This window comes from Micropterus dolomieu, linkage group LG03 (genome assembly GCF_021292245.1).
Source record: "Micropterus dolomieu isolate WLL.071019.BEF.003 ecotype Adirondacks linkage group LG03, ASM2129224v1, whole genome shotgun sequence".
Taxonomy (NCBI): Eukaryota; Metazoa; Chordata; class Actinopteri; order Centrarchiformes; family Centrarchidae; genus Micropterus; species Micropterus dolomieu.
Window position 1 is genome coordinate 17,787,408 of NC_060152.1, and position 17,742 is coordinate 17,805,149.

General features: G+C 39.4%; 1 protein-coding gene across 2 annotated transcripts; it reads left to right on the forward strand.

The window, feature by feature from the left end:
* Positions 1–673: 673 nt before the first annotated feature.
* On the forward strand, positions 674–17,716 carry tax1bp1b (Tax1 (human T-cell leukemia virus type I) binding protein 1b). 2 transcript variants are annotated; one of them, XM_046045218.1, is made up of 18 exons: positions 674–767; positions 3,020–3,213; positions 7,925–8,027; positions 8,529–8,719; positions 8,951–9,109; positions 10,060–10,208; positions 11,258–11,348; positions 11,987–12,172; positions 12,373–12,624; positions 13,165–13,335; positions 13,820–13,892; positions 14,152–14,270; positions 14,434–14,559; positions 15,120–15,206; positions 15,758–15,950; positions 16,069–16,226; positions 16,348–16,433; positions 16,705–17,716. In XM_046045218.1, the coding sequence occupies exons 2-18, from the start codon at positions 3,037–3,039 to the stop codon at positions 16,901–16,903; spliced, it is 2,520 nt and encodes an 839-aa protein (XP_045901174.1). In that variant the 5' UTR covers positions 674–767; positions 3,020–3,036; the 3' UTR covers positions 16,904–17,716. The 2 variants fall into 2 exon arrangements, with proteins under 2 accessions (XP_045901174.1, XP_045901175.1); XM_046045219.1 differs by lacking the exon at positions 14,434–14,559.
* Positions 17,717–17,742: the final 26 nt, after the last annotated feature.

Below are 17,742 nucleotides of genomic sequence, written 5' to 3' on the forward strand. Positions count from 1 at the left end.
CTAAATTCTGCCACTGAGCTGTAGAGGAGGAGGGTTAATGCTTTTGCATCAAAAGATTTGTTACATTTCTTTTATAGTGGGCATGTTTATGACTTTACATTTCCCAACAGTGATATGAATGTAAAATGTGATATGAATAAAGCTCACTGGTTGGTTTCCAGCACGTCTCCCAAAAGCTCCGATTGTGAGGCTGTAGATCCTGTCCACACTGGTGGGAGAAGTATTCAGATCCTTTACTACAATAACACAGTACTGAAACAAAATTCCTGCATTCAGAACTGCGCTAGTAAGTAAAACTACATAAATATTATCAGCCAAATGTACTTAAAGTATCAAAAGTAAAAATACTCATCATTTCTGTATTTCATTATTATTACTGCTTTTGATGTGTAAGCATTTAATATTATAGTTAGCCGGGGTGGAGCTAATTTTAACTACTGGTAGTCTAAAATGCACTATATTTCACTAAAATCGTTTAGTTAGTTACACTCCACCACTGCTTATAGTTATGTAAGTTACTAATGTGATCCTTTAAATTATGTACTTGAAAAGGACCCAATTTTTAATTTTAACTCTATGATATTTGAATCTTTATTATCTGACGTCAGTTTTTCAGTCTCGTGCAATTCCCAAGCTGACCCCTTTTACCGGTAGTGACGTAATGTTGTTATTATTCCAGGAAGAGGGTCCGGGAAAGCACTGAACTGCGTCAACAATTGTTTTTATGATACATTCGGATTTTAGCTGATGTATAACATGGCAACTAGGTATGTATACGGTTTATTTGATAAATGTGACTAACCACACAACGGTTGTTGATATTCCCTCCGTTTGACAAGTGTTTTTGAAGCTACTTCGAGAGACAGCTTTGCTAACGTTAAGTGTTTACTTTAGCTAACCGTGTGCTCCAGTTGATAGCAGTACTCTCTAGTTAGCTGCTCGGTTTTTCGTTAAGGGCGTTGTAACGTTAACTCAGCGTTTTATATAGTAAGTTCAAAGTTAATATTTTGCTCGGTAGTTTATACTTTTATTAAGAACACATGTATATTTGCCATGCGGTTAACTGATGATTTATCTAGTAAAGTATGTAACTAACGCTAGCCAGCTAGCTGCATAGCTAAGTTAGCCAGATATGATCACTGTTTTCACATTAGGCCTCGCCTCGCACCGTGTAGTTGTCTATTACAGCCATTTCCGTCGACTTTTGCCAAATTATTATTTTGCGTTATATATCTGATTGACAGCTTCGGTGATGCCTGTAGATGACAACACTGTTCAGAGTTACCGATCATCATCCGAGGAAATGTAGTGAATGTTACAGGCCTAATTACGTCGGACAAAATTATATGAGCTAAGGCCCAAATGGAAAATCTACCCTAAAGTAGAACTCGCGTTAATCATGTGGCCATGTTTTTATTAAAGTAAGCTGTATGAAGGAGAGTTTTTCTCTGCTGTCATCGAATTTATTTCGAATGTGGTGGCACTTACAGTATTTAAGGTGAATATACCTGAATATAGAGTGGTGTAAACAGGCAATTCTAGGTTAATACTACTTATGGTACTGAAAGTAAAGTTATCTTGCCAAATAATGATTCAAATAGGAATGAATGTAACCAGTTATATAACTAAGAGTCCTAATGTTTCAGGTGTAAATAGTTAAACTAAGCTGTGCTTCATCAGTGTTTTCAAAGGAATTTCTGTATTACTAAATTCAGTAAAATAAAATTAAACCATCTATTAATCCTTATGTATTGCATTTCACTTGTAGTCTGGTACTAAAGGGAATGTAATCAGAAAGATAAATACTTGAAAAAAGAAAATCCCCTGAACAGTCCTAAGTATTTCAACTTTGTTAGTAGATATTATTTATACCACCTAAGATTGGTCTATTTTGTCATTTGGGACAGCTGGAAAGAATTGCTGTCAACTGAATCTTGAGGACACCATATCCTACAATCCTTTGCATACCTGTTATCATTGTAAATGTGTTTCAGCATTTACAACATTTACACATGAAATTTTACATGTCAATGTATGTAGCAACAATATCATTAACCTGTTGCTTTGTTTGTCCATAATGTAATGTCCAATATGTTTTAATTTTGGTAGTTAAAGGTCATAACTGTACGGTGCTGTAAACTTGGGTGTCATGGGCCTTTCCTGGGTTTCCCACTGACAAATTACTATTTTGATGATCATTGGAGAGTCACTCGCTGGACTTCCTGACAGTTCCCGTGAGACTAAACAGTGTCACATGGAGAGAACACACAAGTCCATTAGCCCAGTAGTCTACCAACAAATGTATACATTTGTTGAAAATCCATCCATCCATCCATTGTCAACCGCTTATCCTGCATAAAGGGTTGTGGGGTTTGTTGAAAATGTAGATTTGAAATTTGCTTTTTTGTAGGCAAGTTCCTTCAAATCAGACATTTCTTAAATTGGGACAGAGATTGCATGTGCTTCAAACATGTCATCTTTGTTTGCATATTGAGCAAGGAACCCTTCAACCCCTCCCCGCTGGTTAAAAATGTTCAAATGATATTTATATTCTGAATAAATCTATTCAATGCTTAAACATATTGGCTTATATATTAATACAATCAAAGGTAACCATGTTTGCCATGATCTTGTATTGTCACTAGCAGACATCTGTTTACTGTAAATATACTTAAAAGTTTGTAATTGTTTGCTGTTTTTATTTTATGTATGTTTGAACCGAGGAAACCATACTGCATACCATATACGAACACCATATGACTTAAAATTAAAGATAGAAATGTCCATGTACTGGTTGACATTCCTTAAAGGCTTAAATGATTGCCTTATAGTCCTGTATTTGGGTCTAATGAGAAAGTACAGCAGATTGGGATGGCAAATGTTAGAAAAGACAATTGAATATGCTTGTCTTATGTCTTAATATATCTTGCTTCACTTATTCTCATTCTTTTAAAAGAATGATATTTTAGTTGTTTCTGTTCTGTTTCTAATCATATATTTTGTTGTTTCTCCTGTGTAGCCACTGCTGAGTGATTAATGGAACTGTTCCTGGACGGGACTTTATTAAGCAACAACATGGACACATCAAACTTTGCCCACGTCATCTTCCAGAATGTGGGGAAGAGTTACCTGCCCCATGCTGCACTTGAGTGTCACTACACCCTGACGCAGTTCATCAAACCAAATCCAAAGGATTGGGTTGGCATATTCAAGGTGAATAACCATTCAATCTATTATGAAAGCCTTTAAAGGAAACACACTACATAAATAAACATTATGTTTATTAATAGTTAAAGCAGCACAATCATTACGGTATGTATTATGGTGTCTAGAGAATATTGTGTATGATGTATTGGATGGTAAAGATTTTAACATGCTGTATGATAACTCAATTTGTACAGTGGAGCAGTGACATCTTGGCTATCTAAGCATGACTTCAAATCTATGAATGAATACTTTGTAGATGTACTTCAGGATTTTATTTTGCAGAAATTACAGTACAGAGGTTTGCTAAAAAGGTGGGAACAAAGTATTAAAGAAACATTATGTAGTATTTTTATCTTAAAATAGCAGCTTCAGAATCATTTTGATGGTACACTGATTTGTAATAGTGAGAATTGTGTCTCTATCATTGCCACTCTAGACCCGGTGTGCATGCTAGATGACAGTATGTAAGATTGGCAAGATATGTATCACGAGAATGCTGTAATGCTCTACAGCACCACATCACCCCAACAAAACTCTTCAGAAAGCAAGCTATAAGAAGAAGCAAAAAGTATAATATACAATCTATGTTCTTTTGGAAGAAACTAGCTCACTATTCTCAGTATGGACATCATGGCAGAGGCTGCAAAGAGACTGAAGAAGATGTTCTCGGAGGAAGCGATTAAGAGAAAATATCGGCCTGGCTTTAACTTGTTGGCGTGAGCTAAAAGAACTGAAGTGATGCAGGACAGAGTAGTATTCAATAATAACTTATTAGCTTACTTGCTATGTCTTGTGGTGTTATGCCCACTTGATGTTAGCAAACTCACTAGATAACACACTTAGACATCAGTAACGTTTCTGTAGGTGCTCTTGTCTTGGTTGCTTTCTAGCTTTGTTGGCTAGTTTGCCACTTAAGGGTTCAGTGTGTAAGATTTAGTGGCATCTAGTGGTGAGGTTGTGAATTGCAACCATCCATCCAGTCTGCCACTGCCCCCTAACCTTTCTCAGAGCATAGGACAACTACGGTGTCTCACACAGCACAAAAGGTCTCTCTTCAAGAAATGTCAAGAAATGAGGGTTCTTTAGGTATATTAAGAAACTATATTTACTTAATTATTCAGTAAAACCATGTATTCTTGTGACTTGGCAACTGACAGACAACATGGAAAATGTAAGCCAAGAGTGTGAAGCACTGTCACTGTTTCTGCACCACAGTCCATTATAAGCCACGCATTAATTAAAGTTTATACAAACATTGACAAGGGAAACACATTCATTCTCTCTGTGATTACGGACCGTCGCCAAAACTGCCCGCCAACAATAATATCTGGTATGTACGGTGCTTTGATAGCAGCAAAAAATATAAATAAATAAATGCTTTGATAGCGGTGCTGAAATAGATTTCAGTCATGACAGCAAAAGTTACTCACATAATCCCTTACTCTTTAGTGTTTTTGCCTACAAAATAAAAGTGCGAGAAGCTTGTTTACTGCAATGCAGTAAATAAGTCCTGTGCCTTACCAACTGAGCTAACTGAACAGCATGTCTGTGTCTTAATATTATGGCTTATATTCTCATCCACGATCTAATGGTTGAAAATATTTCTCTGATGCAAAACTTATTTGCCGACCCTGCAGTATATTATTACTACTACTTCTTCTAACGTACATATTCAATATAGTGACGGGTGTCTGCACTGTTTGAATTCTAGTAGTAGAACAAGAAGAACTTGGTGACGAAACGCATTCTGTAGCGCTGCTGTCTGTTTTCAGCTACTGTAGAAACATGAGTATGCAACGTGGCGACGTCCATGGAAGCGGGTGCCCGCAGTTATGTAGATATAAATGTCTCATTCTAAGGTAATAAAAACATAATGGTTTATTATATTTTTACACACCACTGAAAACATAGTTATGGATCTTATATTGCATTTCTGTCGAGGGATCCTCAGAAATATTACACACTGAACCTTTAAGTTTCAAGCAACATTATGCTGCTGCTGCTGCTGGTGAAGAGCAGCGCCAGTGTGAGTCAGAGACTGGAGAGCGGGCAGCATAACCGGCATCAGCAGCCTCTGAGAACGGAGAGATTGCGAGTGGAGCCATTGTAATGTTTATTTGAAATATGAGCGTGGTGTTGGGAATGAATCATTTTGACCTCCACCACACTTGAGTGTCCCACATGGATCTTGTTATAGGAGCAAATTAAATCAAATAAAATGGCAGTAATTTATTTTAGCCTCATCTGTAGTGAATCGTAGATGTAGATTGAAGCACATGGCTCCAGTCTGTCCTAGACCAACATTTATTTTTTCTACCAGAGGTAAGATGGAAACTGAGATTAAATCCTGATCAAAAAAATCTAACTGCCGTTTTTTAGTGTGCTTCTAGTGTTAAGAGTCAGAAATATACTTATCATGCACTTCCTCTTGTAGCATACTGTAATCCCATTAAGCCAGCCAAGACAAATTGTTGCAAACATTTGTCTTTGTAACAGTGATGAAAACTTTAATATTTATACGTTTTCTAAAAAACACTCATTATACTTAGTGTGTGTGCTATTCATGATATTTTTGGGGATTTGGGAAGTGGATGAATACAGATATATTGCTAAGCCTCACTGGGAAATGGGGTCATGTTAGGCTACTGGGGGTGGATCAGATAATGTCTGGAGGCTCTTTAAAGACTGGATACAGCTGGATGCCACATCACTTTGTGTTTAGCCTCAAGATAGGCACCGACTGGCAGGATAGATCTTTAAATCACTAATTTCTCGAGACTCTGAAACACAGAGCTGAGCTGGAAAAGATTGAGTGCAGGATCGTAAATCGTGTACATGTTCCTGGCAGTACTGACAGATGAGACATTTGGTGCCAAGTTCTTGCATTTGTATGCAACAGAGATACCTGGATACACTGCATCAGTGTTACCTCCCTAACACACATTTATTTGCTATTGGCTCAGAGTCAAGCAGAGCAAATTCTGCCTTTGATTGTTTGGAGTGCTACCACTTACTCAGGGTTTTTTATCTATATGGTATGCTTTTTATCTGACTATAGTACATGTTCCAGATATGTCTAGTTATGTGATGCTAGAAAATGTATAGTGTGGTCGGTTGAAATGTGTGAAACTGCCAATAAGTTAGTTTGAAGAATTATACCTTTGAAGAATTATGACTGAAATGAAAATTATTTTCTAATTTGTTTTCACATGTCAGCCTGAAGCCATTTCCAAATGTTTCAAATTATACGCTTTTACTTGGCAAGTTAAACAAAAACTAAATTTGACGATAGATCGATGGGAGATCGAGGTTCTTGTTTGCAGATGGACAAAAGCTGCCTTTGGCCCAGCATTCACCATGCTGCGTGATGCAAGATGTTCTCGGCTAGGTAGAGGAATGTTGTTGGGACAGGTTGTCAGAGTGGCCTAGGAGAAAGCAAGTACGGCTTTATAATTAACCTGTCTCTGAGCACAACCCCTGTGTGATTCATGAACAACTCCCTCCCGAATTTATACAGTCTGACTGGCACATAGACAATAGATTACTTCCTGTCAGTTTTCTTGCGGAAGTATGACTTTGCTGGAATTCTGGTGAAATGATCAAACTAAAATAGTCACATTTTGTAATTGCTTGTATCTTTTTGTAGATTTTACTCTTGCTGGGTTATCGCTTCAGTCACTAGTCAGGTTTTTAAAAAAAATGTTTTATTGTGGCTGTACGCCATGTCTACCTCCTGTCCTCTTATTTATATACATTGCAGACCAGTCTGTTGTAAGTGAAAGAGTTCCTCAGAGTTTTCACCCACCGCCACCTCTGCTGCTCTAATGAGTGGACTGGTAAGGGCTAGCCTTCAGTAATGACACTCACTAACTAGGTGCATGTTTTAATTGCTTCCTGTCCTTTACTGCTGGAGGCTGAAACTGCACTGGTAACAACTGGGGGTTTTTGGAGCACCAGGGCCTTCTATCTCTGGCTCTGATGAACACTTGCAGTATTGTAGCTGTAGGCTGTTTGTACACAGGTGAGAAAAAAGCCTGTCTACATCAAAAAATACATCTGTTGCAACTGTATATATTTAAACGTGATCTGTCTGCATGACTATTTAAAATATAATATGGGGAAAACTTCACACGGCTATGTTCTGTGGCAGAGGCTAGTATATAATAGGCTGGTTTGACTGGGCTTGTTGTGGATTCATGTGTGTGCCTGAACGTGCCAGCTCAATGTGACTCTGATTTTGTTTGACAGTTTTATGGCACCAGGCTGAAGTTATGGATGTATTTTCTGTACTCCCCCTTCATCAGCCATCAGTTAACAACACATAAAATACAGATAATTACATTTTGGTTTTCATTTTCAAGTCACCTATGTATAAAATTTTCACCTATTTTCCCTCTTCCTGTTAAAAGTGAGTTGTAGCTACATTTCCACAGTTAGGCTTGTTCATGACAAGGGCCAGGCCACATGCACATGGTGACTAGGAGCTGGAGTGGTTCACAGAATTGATAATTTTTCACAGTAGGCAATAGTCCTGGTCTAACACTATCGTCCCAACATAGATTGAAAACCCCATGATTACTGTAATCAACCGGTTAGAGATATTTTAGTGGCACTGTGTGGATTCTAGGAAGTCTCCCTGTTAATCCTCCATTGTTATTATCCAACACTGATGTGGTGAGAACGTCTGGTTATATGGATTCCCCACTATGTCTCACAGGTTGGTTGGAGCACAGCGAGAGACTATTACACATTCTTGTGGTCGCCTCTCCCTGAGAACTACGTGGAAGGCACCGCAGTCCACAGAACAGTGGTCTTTCAGGGTAAGATCATACCATAGTTTTATATAACTTTGACACCTTTTAATAACCACATATCAGAAGGCTGTTCAGAGGATTGTTAAAACTTTAATACCAAATCAGTGAATAGAGTTAGATGAGACATGTTCCCCAGAGATCTGTTATGTTGTTAAGACATTTCAGTTTGTGTGTGCTTTTTTACACTTTTTAAAATAAAGTAATAGAGAGTGACATGAAGGGAGAAAGACATGTTTTATTTGCATTTTAGATTCAAACCAGACATGTAGCGTGTGCTCCAGATCACTGAACCACTATAGCACAATAGTTTGTGTACTTTTTCAGTTATATCTCCACATTATAAATGAGCAAAAGTTGTAACTGCAGTTTGTTATAACGTTGGAATGAGTGTGTAGTTTAATATAATATAATATAATATAATATGGACTGTATGACTGCATATCTTTTGCTTTGCTTCTCTGTACTGCTGTACACTGAGTTCACTGATTGGATGTCATTCTTCGCCAGGATATTATGTGCCCAATGACGATGGCGAGTTCTACCAGTTCTGTTATGTGACCCACAAAGGGGAGATCCGGGGAGCCAGCACCCCATTCCAGTTTCGTGCCAACAGCCCTTCAGAAGATGAGCTGCTGACTGTGGAGGATGAATGCAACTCTGACATCCTGGTGGTCACCACCAAGGCTGGCTTCCTTGAGGTACAGTGTGTCCCAGATTTATTGAGCTCTTTACATCAATGTTCTCAGTTCTTTTATTTGGATGTCACATCCAGAACAGAGAAATAAATCTCTTGAGTTCATATTATGTAGAACAACATTTTATACTATTTGAGCATGGGAGTGTGCAAATAGTATTGAAGTGTGGGTAATGAAGTGAATTATTATGTGTGCATGGCCTGAACATCTTGAACAATTTATCTTTCTGTGCAGCAAAAGGTGGAAGAAGCCCAGAGAGAAAAAGAGAAGCTGGTCAAAAATATGGCCCTCCTGCAGCAGGAGAAGGAGCAGCTGGAAGCTGAGAAGGAGAGCCTGCAGAAAGAGTGCGAGCAGGAGAAAGAAACCTGTGCCCAGCTGAGAAGAGAGAACCAAGTAAGCGAAGAATGGACTGAGTCAGTATTTGAAGGCAGATAGGATTGACAACAGGAAGGAGGGAAGCAAAATGTTTGTTGCTTTTCTGTCTCAATTTTGACAGTGAAGCAACAAGCCATGTTCCTTTTTTGTTATATAGTTGTTGATTAAGAAGTCAATACTTGTTTTTCTAAATTATACGATTGACGCTCTTTTGTAGTTTTTGTAGTTATTTCAAGGACAGTGTTACATGTGGCCAAACAGTCTCTTAGCACCCCCTAGCGAAAGACTGCAAATATGCAGAGCTATTCAAACTCGTCATCCACTAAAAGTATAAATCACACAAAGATATGAATGTCTGTATTATCAAAGTTGTAATTCAACTTTTTATAGCATAGCATTAAGTCTTAAAAGCTGTGTCAGTAATAATTCATATTGCTGTCCTCTGCCATAAATCTGCTGGTTTTAAAGCGGCTTTCGGATGAAAACAAGATTACAGATTTTGTGGCTGTTAATTTTATGACTATACTTTTATATGATTTTTTTTATGTGGTGTGAACATAAAGATTCCAAAATTCTGTCTATAAACAAACTGTTAAAAAAATCATTTCCTTTTGCTTTTTTGATGTCATCAAGTTTGAAAACATTCTGATTTAGAGTTGCATTTCAAAAGACGATAAACATTTTATGTTTTGCACACATTTTCCACAAGCTTAGAAAAGGAAAGTGCTACACTAGGAAGCTATTATTTTTTCATGTCGGACTTTAACCCTTCTAGAAGTATGTAGATCTTGGCACAAATTGGTGTAAATCATTTGTTCTATGAATAGGAATGGTCAGTTTGTTCAGTTATTCATTAGATGATTCACATTACCAAACTGAAGGATTGTTCTTTTGTATTTTATTTGTTATTCAGCCTTTTTAGAGTTTTATTCCACTTGTTTTCAACATTGTATTTAATTGTCCCTCAGGAGGTGCAGAGTTCTTCCCAGTCCCTGCAAGAGGAGAAAGAGGAGGTGAAGAGGAGGCTTGAGGAGGCCACAGCCAGAGTTATACAGTTGGAGGAGGATCTGATTGGAGTCACCCAGAAGGGCCTACAAAAGGAAACTGAGCTGGACAGGTGAGTTCAGGGTGTAGGGTTGCTTGTTTCACTGAATTGCTGCTTTTGGTTACATCATGCACAGAGGATTATATTTTACCGGGTTATTCGTATCTGATGGTGGAGAGATAACGGCGGCTCATTAATGTCTGTGTGTACTTGTGTGAAAGAGAGAAAAAGAGAAAGAGCGCTCTGTTTTTTTTAATTCTCACAGCGTAGGCTAACAGCAAGTTATTATTATCAACACTTTGTTTTTAACTGTGTTATGTCTAGGCTAGTAGACCCTTGTGCAGGACTAAGAGAATGAGTTAGATAAAAGAGGAATATTTACTGAAGGGTTGAAGAGACGGGAGATTGAGCCGGGGAAAAGCGGAAGATTACGTGTGCCGAACCGGATTGGTGGCTGCTGTGCAGAGCAGGTTGGAACCGTAGCTGAGAATCCGGACTGAGAGGCTGAACTCAGCAGGTCCAGAGCAGAATACGGAAACATATATTAGATGGATGGGCGTCCAAGGAGAGCAGGCACTGTAGGCACTTTCCGGTACTGGGACTAAAACAACACACCTATTATGTGTTATCACTTTTAACTTTTATTATAGCCTACTACATGTTCTTCTTCAATTGACCTAATATAATGATTTAAATGTATTTAAAATCTCCATTGTGTTGTTGTTTGTTTGTTGTAGCCTACAATTTAGGCTACTGATAAATTTTAAAATGTAGGCTATTTTACTTTTTTTGATATGTAATGAAATTAAGCAATTGTGAAATGAATAAACCCCGTAACTGCCACACTGCCATTGTCATCATTTGGTTTAAAGTGCTCTCACACAGCTGAGGGCTTCATTTTGCTTTCCCTTTGATGTTAACTGGAGCACTACGTTCACTACTGTGAGTGGAGGTCAGGCGCATGAAAAAACTAAAATCAACATTCGAATCTCAAAATTAAAACTCAAATGTGTACCCAACGATCCAATTTTCAAATATTCGGGTCCAGCTCTAATGTGAACGTAGACATTGTGATGGGTAATACCATTTGTGACTAACCATTTGTATGACTTTTTCTTTAGTCTCAAGGATAGAGTGAAGAAACTTTTAGCAGAGAAGGAGTCACTTGAATCTCATCTCAAGAATGAGAAAGATGAGAAGGAACTCTACAAGGTAATGTGCTGGTGCTATTAATATGTATTATGTACAGGTACAGATCATTATGTCAGTGGGGTTGGCTTAGCAGTGGTTTGGTTGACTGCTATGTTAGAGATAGTATTACAATCTGTACAGTTAACAATATTTTTGTTATGTTAGATTCCCCAAAATTAGAGGTCCAGTTAATTGATTTTTCCTGTTTCTGTTTTTCACTCTTTACTACTGTGATTATACTACTGTGATAATTCTGCATACTCTTGCCCAAACATTTAGTCTAAACAGGGCATGCCTTATTCTGTCTTCTTCTGGTCCGTCTGGTGTTTGTTTGTTGTGGTGGGCACTGCACAGGAACTGGAAGTGCCACATACTGTACTGTCGCCACGGAAATTGAGCCCCATACCTAATTTAACTTGTACCATCACACTGGGGCTGTTGCACGAGGAAAACTTTATGGGCCTATCTCAATCTCTGTTTTGTAACTGAGGTCATGCAACATTTATTTTAATGGTATACTCTTTGGTACATGATCGTGATTGGTGTTATATAAATGAGGCAAAAGCCAATGACTTTATGTTTTATAACTTGTCTTGTGTTTTATAACTTCTGCTGTGTGCATGTGGGCGCATGTTTTTGAATCTGTGTGTGTTCACCAGATTCACCTGAAAAACCGGGAACTGGAGAACACTAAGTTAAGTGCAGAGCTGCAGATGCTGAAGTCTGTGGACGTGAACAAGGAAAACACCATTGCCCAGTTTAAAGAGGAGGTGGGGCGCCTGCAGGCGTGCCTCACTGAGAAGGAGAAGCAGTACAGAGAGATCCTGGCCAAAGTTCCCTCCTTGGTACAAAGAAGTTTGTTTTAAAGCTTTAAAAATCAATACAGATTTGTCATAAACAGTAATTAACTTGATAAATTCTTATGGCTTATGATAACTGGAAGATCAGATCATCATAACAAGAATAGGAAAAAGAATAATAACACATTTATAGTGACCTTATTGCAAGGAAAAACCTTCACCTGAAACGTGTTTGTTTCTGGCAGGGAGATATGAAGGCCCTGAAGGAGCAGTTGCGGCAGAAGGAGGAGCAGCTCCAGGCCAACCAGCAGCAGGCCTCCTTGTTAGCCGCTGAGTTGAGGGACGCCTCCAGCACCCGTGACCGTACCATGTCAGAACTCTACCACATGAAGCTGGAGGCCGATGCCCTTCGCCAGGCCAAGGCTGAAGCTCAGGCCCAGTGTGTCCGCCTGGAGCGCCTGGTAGAGCAGATGAAGGCAGAGGCCAAGCAGGAAGCTGTAAGGATGATAATCAATCAGCTAACAGGGCTTTATTTACTTAATTAGCTTTACATGAAACATTACATTAATTATTAGACGTGTTTGATATAATGGTAGGCAGGGGGTAGGTGATGTGTGAGCAAATCCTTCATGTACCAACCATATTCTACGCATGCTGTGTATTAGTGAAGCCAGTGAGAAAGAAGAGCAAGAAACTGGAAACAGGAACAAAAAGTCTCTTCCACAGGGGGATTTACTGGTTCTGCCTTTGAAGGATGTTGTAATTCTTTCCATAGTTCAGACCTAGCCAGATTAAAACTAAACAAAAAAATAAGATGTTTTCCCCTGAACAGCACCGTTTCTTGGGGTACATGATCTTTCCACATTAAATCCTGAAAAATTTGATAGCATCCTTGTGATATAAAAAGGCTAAATTGTAGATGATAAAAGTGCTATTATAAGGAAGACTTTTCTGTCTCTACAACTACATAGGGGTCTGTGGAGTTGGCCAATAACTGTGTTTAATGTCTGATCTGTTGTAATGTTTTTGACCACTAGGCCAAAGAAGAAGAAGAAGCTGCTGCAGACCCAGCTGTTTTAGCAGAGCTGCAGAGAGAGGTGGAGGACCTGAAGCTGCGGCTGCACATGGCTGCAGAACACTACAAGGAGAAGTACAAGGAATGTCAGCGACTGCAAAAGCAAGTGTTTAGACTCTCTGAACAGCAAGGGGTAGGTCGCACCAAATACAAGCCGACATACTTTATGCTTCCCCCCAACAAGTGAAAGAACAGAACTTGCATTAGATTTCTGTAACACTAACTCTGCCTATCACATTCCGCTAAATGCCCTCAGAGGTAAAAGGACCTTTGGCCACTCTTTAAGTCTGTTGTTAATTTCTTGACTGGAATTAATTGCAAAACACCCTGAGCTTAAATAAATGAACCTTTTATCAGCATTTATTGTGTTTATATAAGAAATTAACATGCGCATATGAATTGCTCTTCTTGATAGTTATGTGAGCTTAAATAAATACAGTAAAATTGTTTCATGTTGTAATGTTTTCAGTAGCATATGTTTGTTTATGTTTTTACTTATGTGCATTTTTGCTTTCTACTGATCCTGATTCCAGCTCATGCCTGCGCCAGTTTACTATTTCTTTTTTTTTTGTCTAGTTGCATTTAGAGCTAATTAACACCTTTTTTCCTGTCTGTAGGAACTGAAGAGAAGCTCAGCACAAGAGGCCACAACAATCCCAGCATCAGTGAGTCCAGACACATCAGTGCCAGGTACATTATATCTAACCGTGCCAAATTGTGAAGTTGATAGTTTATCAGCAGTGTTGTTTTTCAGGTGGTTGCCTCAGAAAATCAGTAGTTTTATATTTACTCTGGTCCTATTATATTGCTATGTAGGTAGGTCACATTTAAGTATGTCATTGGATATGAATTGTCATCTTAATAATCAACAGATAACAAAATAACTTAGCCATGCCCCAGGTTGCTTTGCCTTGACAAACCGTCTGACTTGCCTTTGTTGCCTTCACAGGGAGTCCGGGTTCTGCTGATCCCATGCTGGAAGCCATCATCCAGGAGAAGCTCAAAGGCATCAGCAGAGAGGCGTCTGACAGGAATGACAAGTACAGGAAATGCAAACAGATGCTGGTGGTAAGAAACATATTATTTGCATCCTTTTATTGGTCATGTCTGCGCAGATAAGATGTCCAAACCCTGTTCTCCAAAGGTATGATATACAGTGTGTGCTTTCTGCATTGCAAGATAGAGGAATATGATAAAAAAGAGCATTGGTTAATGTCTGACTGCTCATTAGGAGGAGAAGGAGCGTAGCTGCATGTTTGCTGATGAGCTGGCCAAGATGGAGGTGAAATTTAAGGAACAACTGAAGACCAATGAGAACCTAAAACTTCAGTTGGCAGCAGAGGAAGATCATTACAAGGTCAGTTCATCCCGCAGGCAGTTCCGAAAACAGGCACTTAGCGCTCAGGCCATTTGCTGCCAGTGATGCTCTGCTGCTTTCGAAGCAAGCCTTTCTTTGGACACTTACTGTGTTTTTACCGCTGGATATGGCTGTTCTAGCTCAGGGATCGAGCCTTTGATGCTATCTCTTCCCTTGAACACAGTCGCCCTGACAGTGTTGTTTATGAGCAGGCCTATCTGTGAGACGACATTTTACTGCTGTTTATGTCAGGCTCTGGAGACAAGGGAAGCTTAGCTTTGACGAGTCTTCTCCAGTTGCCTGGCTAATGCTGTGCTTGACTCAGGTCAGGCGGATATTTGCTTAGTGTCTCAGAGGAATTCAAACAGGTTGGTTTGCTTGGAGCAGTGTTGTACATAAATCAGTCCAGTGCAAAGGGAAGCCTTTTATGGCTGTGATCAATTAATGTCACAAACTGAGGTCTGAGAGTATTTCACGGATGCAGTTTTCAATTGGCACTCCATGTCAGATGTTTTAGGATTGAAAATTTCTCTTCATTCTTCTGTTTTTGTGTACTTCAGAGCCAGGTAGCTGAGAAGGGACGGGAGCTGAAGGAACTGAAGGACACACTAGCACTTGTTGTGAAGGAGAAGGAAAAAGTGGAGGAGGTTAGTGACAGCTTTCATTTTTTTCTTTTATGGACTTCTTCCACTCTAAAAATTCCCTGAAAAGTGCCATTGCCCTGCCATTTTCCCTCTCCCAATCTGGTCTATTTAATATGCCTCTAATTGTAGAAGCAAAGTAAATGAGTTCTTATTTTCCATTCCATTACTTTGGACCACAGCAAGGTCCTCACTGACCTAAAATATTGCTTCGAGGTAATGCTGTTACAGCTAAGAGGAGCAGAATGACCCAATTTGAGGTTTAGACTGTAAATTAAATTGGCGTCTGCAACTAACATCAATAAAACAGAGCGTCCCATTCCCTTTGAAAATCAGAAGAGTTGCTTTTTTAATGAAGGCACTAATTAAACTGTTTGTATGAGAAAAAGCAAGATGTCGCAGCTCAGGAGCTGCTGTTTGATAATAAGCAGTGATGTATTACTTGCCTTGAAAGACTGGGAGGCATATAGAGATGAAAGCAGATATGTCGGCTCATCAGCCATTTCATTTTGCCATTTTTCTGTGTTTTTGTAAAAATTCTGCTGTTTCTTCCCCAGGAGTTCCAGAAGGGCAGCAGGAAGGGAGATCAGGGGGGCAGTGAGAAAAGCAGTTTGGAGAGTAGCCAGTCTAGTGTGCCTTTATTCCTGCAGTACCCTGTCCCTTACACCCAGGATGCCCCCACCCCACTGCTGGTTTCTCAGAGCCCCAAGCTGCAATTTGGTAACCCTTACTCCATCTCAGACTCAAAAGGTTGGTTTCCCTTTTCAGACAGTAGAACATCCCTTTGTAGAAAATGTTCCATGAACAATTGTGGAAATAACTGACTTTGTATTTACAAAAACTATGTCTCTCCATTTTCTCCCTGCAGATGAGGGAGATGAGGAGTTCTCAGATGACCAGCTGCTTAGGCTGCCCCCTGTGGGCCCACCCTCCTGGGACAGTAATGTGGTGTGTATCCAACCCACCCGCAACCACAGCCGGCCAGAAGGCCATGAGGAGTCAGAGGAAAAGCAAAACAACAACAATGTAAGCCTCTCCGACTGTGCTGTCTGCATTCTCTCCCATGTGCAGTATGCAGTTAAATACTTAGGATTAACTCCTTTGTGTTTTAAATATTCACAAATGCAGTTTTACCGGTCTTCCTCAGGGTAATACCAATGAACAGCCAACAGCAACTGAAACTCGCAGCCCATTTGTGAATGACGGACAAACTGCCTTCTGCTTTGATCCCAGGTAACACGCCCGAACTCTCATAAATGCCATCCAAGTTTGCTGCACCCTACATTTTCTAAACCTGTGCATTGTAACATGTGTAAAGTGTTTGTTCTGCTGCACAGCCCCCCTTTTGTTGGTATAAGTCAAGCGGCAGGCCACCCACGTTGCATCAGACAGATGCTCTTTATTAGCCTGTGCTCCTGGTTTGCCCACATCATCACTTGACTGCTTATTAACGGGAGCTTTCTCTCCCTGCCCTCCTGTTTTTCTCTCCTCTTCTTGTACGCAGCATGGACATGAAGAGATGTCCGCTGTGCGAGGTCATCTTCCCGCCCAACTATGACCAGAGCAAGTTTGAGGAGCATGTGGAAAGCCACTGGAAAATCTGCCCCATGTGCAGCGAGCAGTTCCCGCTGGACTGCGACCAGAAGGTGTTTGAGAATCATGTGCTCACTCACTTTGATGGCCACCCGCTCAACTTTGAATAGAAAATCAGAAAATAAGCACATCCGCTCTGCCTACTTCCCATTACCACTGAAATAAATCACTCTGCACTCTTTTCTGCATGTAATAATGGTGTGAAGATCCACTCTTTAGACTACACTGACTTTTGCTTTGTTACTTCAACTTAGAGAAACATTTGAAGCAATGTGACATTGTAATTCAGTGTATATGGCAGAGCTTCTGAATCTGTTTGCAAATCGGAAAGTTTTTTTATAGATAGAAGATTTCCATTCATATGGATTTAAAGAATAATTTAGGACGATAAGACTGTTGACTTAAAATTGACTCTGTTGTCACAGATCTGGTAGACTAGAGGATGTAACGAATCAGGGAAAGAGATAAGTGTTTACCAAACTTATATTTAACATCCAACCAAATGGTTCCCCCCTTAAACATCACTGTACCAGTCATTTCCTCATTCTTTATAGGAAGCAGCCTTGGTGCAGTCAGGGAGAAATCTTCAGTGATTACATTCAGACATTATACAGTATATCATCAGATCATCTATTTTAGAATAATTAAAGCCAATGATATTGTGAAAGCCTCAATACTTTGTCTATGATAGATTTGTGTTATTTTAGGTTTCCTTTGTTTTGATTTTGATTATTTTATTGGGGTTTTGTGTCCAAATCTTTATGAACCTTCATATCATCATCTATTCAGTGCATGCTTATGTTAAATTTCCCTCTTTGTTCTTCTCTTGAAGCATTAAGTTATTTCATTCATAGAAATGGTTTCATTTGTTAAGTGAGTTTCATGTATCTAATACGAATTAATAAAGTCTGTTTGAAATTGAATTGTTTCCAAACGCAGTCAATAACAC